Below are 5,579 nucleotides of genomic sequence, written 5' to 3' on the forward strand. Positions count from 1 at the left end.
AGATTGATTTCTCGATTGGGGGTAAAGAGTTTACTGCTGGTTTCTACTATCCTTGGCTGCCGGCTAGATGTTCAATTTGTGATAAATGGGGTCACAATGATAAGGTTTGTGTGATGAAGAAAAAGGAGAAGAAGTAAATGGTGATGGAGAAAAGTGTTGGTAGTAATAATGGAGGTGGTCGTAAAGAAGTAGAAGATGGGGTTGGTAGTCACAAACATCAGGTGTATGAGCAACAGTCTGGGAGTGTTGAAGCTATGAAGAATGTGTCTATTGACAACACAGGGGGAGTAGGTAGTCAGGAAAATCCTATAAATAAGGAGCAAGCGTGGACTATAGTTTCTCCTGATAAAACAGGTAGAGCACTATCTAAATCGCTTCACAGAGTTGAAGAAGTGCAGAGTTGAAGAAGTGCAAATTTCAGCTTCGAAATACTCAGTATTAAGCTTGGATGGTGCAGAGGAAGGTGAAATACTGGTTCAAGGGAAGGGTGGGGTATATGAGGATGATGATGTAGATGAGGAAGAAAAGAGTATTACGGAGGAAGATCTGTTGGAAGATGAGATACTGGAACAGAAAGGGAAGGATAAGGAAAAGACTGTAACACAAAAAAGTGCGAGGAGAGGACAGAGGGCTAAAGCTCAGGTTATCCCCAAGAGCAAAAGGTCTTCTCGTCGTAATCTCTAACTATGGCGAGTTTCTTCTGGAATGTGCGCGGATTTAACAAAGTTTTAAAGCATTCCGTGGTTATTGAGTGGTTAAAAAATAAAGATTTGAAGTTTGGGTGTATTTTGGAGACTAGGGTGAAAGAAAGTAAAGCAGAGAGGATTTTGGGTTCTTTATTTCGAGATTGGTCTTCTATTACTAATTATGAAGATAGTCAAGGTGGTAGAATTTGGTTACTCTGGAGAGATTTGGTTCGAATGACGCCAGTCTTCAAATCAGATCAGATTGTTACTTGTATGGTGGAGTTGCAGAATGAGGAGGAATTTTATTGTTCACGTGTCTATGCAAGCAATGATGTTGTGGAGAGGAAGGTGTTGTGGGAGGATCTTATCTCTCATCATCAATCAGCTCGTTTTAGGAATAAAGCATGGATGATTATGGGGGATTTCAATGAGATACTAGATGGAGTGGAGAGTTCTCGTTTTATAAATACGTGGAGCATTCCTAGGGGAATGAAGGATTTTCAGAGTATGGTTCTTCAATGTCAGTTAACGGATATGGCTTATCAAGGTCCACTATATACATGGTGTAATAAGAGAGAAGATGGGATTATCTGCAAGAAATTGGACAGAGTGTTACTTAATGAAGAAGCTTTGTCACGATTTAGTAATGCCTACTCTGTTTTTGAGCCTGGTGGTTGCTCTGATCACATGAGGTGTAAGGTTCAACTATTTCCCTTGACTGAGAAGATTAAGGGGGCTTTCAAATACATAAGTGCTATAGGTAATTTACCCTCCTTCTTACCTATGGTTCAGAATTATTGGAGTTCTACGCAGAGACTATATCATTCTACTTCAGCAATGTTCAGATTTTCAAAGAAGCTGAAGTCACTGAAACCACTTATCTGTGAGTTGGGTAGAGAGAAAATGGGCAACCTAACTAGGAGAGCTAAGGAGGCGTATGAAGTTCTTTGTGATAAGCAGAGTGTTACTCTAGCTAATCCTAGTGATCTTGCTATTCAAGAGGAGGCGGCAGCATATGGGAAATGGCTACATGTGGCAAGTCTGGAGGAAGAATTTCTTAAACAGAAGGCTAAACTTCACTGGTTGGATATTGGTGACCAAAATAACAAGACTTTCCACAGAGCTGTAAGGTCGAGGCAAGCTCAGAATATGCTGCGAGAAATCAGGTGTGCGAATGGCATTGTAGTCTCAACTCACGAGGAGATTAAGCAAGAAGCAGTAAGATTTTTTTCTGAATTTCTTAACCAAGTTCCTGAGAGTTATAAGGGAGTTGCGGAGGAGGAGTTACAGGAACTACTCACTTATCGTTGCTCTCAGGTGGAATGTAGACAGCTAGAAGCTATAGAGTCTGAGGAGGAAATTAGAAAAGTTCTCTTTGCTATGCCTAATAACAAGTCCCCTGGGCCTGATGGGTTCCCATGTGAGTTTTTTAAGACGGCCTGGTCTGTGGTGTCTCAGGACTTTATAGTTGCAGTGCAGTCGGTTTTTCAGTTTGGATTCTTACCAAAGGGAGTAAATTCTACTATTCTCGCTCTGGTTCCCAAGAAGTTAGATTCCATGGAGATGAAAGACTACCGCCCTATTGCTTGTTGCAATGTGATCTACAAGGTGGTTTCGAAGATTTTGGCTAATAGATTGAAGAAACTTCGGCCTAGAATTATTGCTGAAACACAATCGGCGTTCGTGCAAGGTAGATTGCTCATGGAAAATGTGTTACTAGCCTCTGAGTTGGTCAAAGATTACCACAAGGATACGGTTTCTCCTAGGTGTTTAATGAAGATCGATATATCCAAGGCTTTTGACTCTGTGCAATGGGTGTTTGTGTTGAAGAGTTTGAGGGTGTTGGGATTTCCAGAGAGATTTGTTCATTGGATTCAGCTTTGTATCACCAGTCCCTCGTTCTCTGTACAAGTTAATGGAGATCTTGCTGGATACTTTCAGAGTTCGCGAGGTCTTCGTTAGGGATGCTCTCTTTCTCCCTACATGTTCGTGTTATGTATGAATGTGTTATCTCGGAAATTCGATCAGGCAGTGACAGAAAAGAAGTTTAAATTTCACCCCGGATGTCATAAGTTATCTCTTACGCACCTTTGCTTCGCGGATGACCTTATGGTTTTTGTGGATGGTACAAAGGAATCAATAAAGGGGGCTCTGTCGGTGTTTGAAGTGTTTTAAGGTTGGTCTGGGCTTTGTATTAGTTTGGAGAAATCAACTAAATACATGGCAGGAGTTCAAGTGGCTGAGAAAAGTAGTATCTTGCGGAACTTCCCTTTTGTTGTAGGAGATCTTCCTGTGCGATATTTAGGGCTCCCGCTCATGACACAGTCTATGCGAAGACAGGACTACGCTCCTTTGTTCGAAAAGATAAGAAGCAGAATATGCTCATGGACCTGTCGTTTCTTATCTTATGCTGGAAGGTTACAGCTAATCATTTCAGAGTTGCTGAGTATTGTAAACTTTTGGATCTCTGTTTTCCGGCTTCCTAGCAAGTGTATCAAGGAGGTGGAACAAGTATGCTCTGCGTTTTTGTGGTCTGGGCCTTCTCTGAAATCTACAGGTGCTAAAGTTGCGTGGAAAGAGGTTTGTGGTACTATATGCGAAGGAGGATTGGGTATTAGAGATTTAAAAGAGGTTAATAATGTGTATGGTCTCAAGCTGATATGGAGAATGTTAACTGGTGATTCATTATGGGGAAAGTGGATTAAGGAAAGGTTAATCAAGGGGAAAAGTTTCTGGGAAGTGAAGGTAAAAACGCATATGGGCTCTTGGATGTGGCGTAAGATGTTGAAGTTGAGAGGAGTGGCTAAATCGTTCTATATGAAGGAGTTGGGGAATGGGAGGCATACGTCCTTTTGGTTCGATAAATGGTCAGAGAAGGGGGTGCTCTCTGATTTATTAGGTGAGAGGGGCATTATTGATTTGGGTGTAGCTAAAAATGCGACGGTAGAGGAGGCATTATTAGTTACTACTCGAAGAAGAAGCCATCGTCGAGGCTTGTTAAATGATCTGGAAAAGGAGTTGAGTTCTGTTGCGAGTAATCTAAATGTAGTTAATGAAGATATCAGTCTCTGAAAGGGGAAGTCAAGATATCGACAGAAGTTTATGACTAGTGAAACTTGGGAGTTGTTGAGAGCTTCCAAACCCCAATGCGCTTGGGCTAGAGGGATCTGGTTTCCTCAGGCTACTCCTAAATTTGCTTTTATATCTTGGCTTGCGGTGCTTAATAGATTATCAACTTTGGACAGAGTTGCAATATGGAGCCAGGGGGTGGATACAACCTGTCTACTCTGCCAATCTGCTACTGAGTCAAGAAGCCATTTATTTTTCGAGTGTTCCTACTCGGGGCAGGTGTGGGAGCAAATGGTTAAAGGCATATTAGGGAACGAGTTCACTACTGATTGGGTTGGGATTGTGGGGCTCATTTCTGATGCGACAAGAGAGAAGAAGTCTTTGTTCTGTATTAGATACGCGCTTCAGGCGGTCCTGTATGCAGTCTGGCGTGAGAGAAATAAGGTAAAGCATGGTCGAAAGCTAATGCCGTTACCGATTCTACAGAAACTGGTTGATAAAGGGATTAGGAACAAGATCAGTGTGTTGAGAATGAGGAGAGTAAGAGGCATGGAGTTGCTGATGCAGTTTTGGTTCCAAACTAGATTACAATAGCTTTAACTGTTTTGGAATGTTGGTTAAATCTTTAGTATAGCTCCTAGAGTATAAAGGATGCACTTGGTTGTATACAGGCTTTTTTGATGAATAAATTTAACATTCATTCAAAAAAAAAGAAATCGACCAGAGAGCCCCCATATTTATAGAAAACGAGGGGGTAAGTCATGCCCCACGAACAGGCATGACTTGCTAGCGAATGGGCATCATCGGCCAAGGGTTGTCCCCTTTCGGCCACTTGCATCCCTTCGCCCTTTCTGATTGGGTTTGGGGTCGGCCACAAGCCCAACCCACGCCCCAAGCCTCCTGGACTTAGCCCATGGCCTTGTCCTAAGACACAACAGCCCATGGCCTCATGGCCGGACCTCACAGCCCACCACTGACCCGGACCCGGACCATCGGCCTAAAGCCCGGACAGTCCGTCTAGCTGAGATGAGCTGACTCTCAGCTGCCTCAGCTGAGTGAGCTAGTAGTCCAGCTAGTGGAGCTGACTTAGTAGGGACTGAGCTGGAGTGAACTGAACCTAGCTTCCTTGAGCTGGCCGAGCTACTCGTCCACTTCGTCCAGCTACCGTCTTACTCGTCCTAGCTGTCTCTTAGCTTGTATAAGGTTAAGTCTAAGTTTCCTTATGTCCTTAACCTTGTTTCTCGACCATGGAACGCTTGCCTTGATGTCCTAAGACTGGCTTGCACGTTTTCCTCGAACCATGGCCGTCCCAACAATCCTACTCAGGATTGGGGGCGTGACAGTAACACCACTAATGATGCCACTCAGACCGCCGACCTATTCTTCAAAGAAGTGGTCTGACTACATGGGGTTCCTCGATCGTCTTCGAGCCCCCAACTTTCGTTCTTGATTAATGAAAACATCCTTGGCAAATGCTTTCGCAGTTGTTCGTCTTTCATAAATCCAAGAATTTCACCTCTGACTATGAAATACGAATGCCCCCGACTGTAACACCCCCAAACCGTCCTAAGCATAGGTCGACCCACCGGCCAACAATCAAACAAGAACATGACCGACGGACGACCCACACCAAGGGTTGGAGATGAAAGGCCAACCGGCCAGCCAACAATCAAACAAGAACATGACTGACCGTCCAACCCAACACCATGGTCCGGAAGCGCTACGTGACGGGCTAGGGACAATCCGGTCAGAGTCACAAACTTTACTCCACGACCTAGACCAGTTCATCCACTAACTCGTCCCGCTGCGTCAAGGCATAAGGCT

The 5,579-nt window shown here is 43.8% G+C and overlaps 1 protein-coding gene across 1 annotated transcript; it reads left to right on the forward strand.

Moving 5' to 3' along the window:
- Positions 1-3,788: 3,788 nt before the first annotated feature.
- On the forward strand, positions 3,789-4,349 carry LOC103849925. The gene has a single exon (XM_009126636.2). It carries the CDS (start codon positions 3,789-3,791, stop codon positions 4,347-4,349), a length of 561 nt encoding a protein of 186 aa, XP_009124884.2.
- The last annotated feature ends 1,230 nt before the right edge of the window (positions 4,350-5,579 follow it).

The sequence above is a fragment of the Brassica rapa genome, unplaced genomic scaffold, assembly GCF_000309985.2.
Source record: "Brassica rapa cultivar Chiifu-401-42 unplaced genomic scaffold, CAAS_Brap_v3.01 Scaffold0726, whole genome shotgun sequence".
In the NCBI taxonomy this organism is placed as follows: Eukaryota; Viridiplantae; Streptophyta; class Magnoliopsida; order Brassicales; family Brassicaceae; genus Brassica; species Brassica rapa.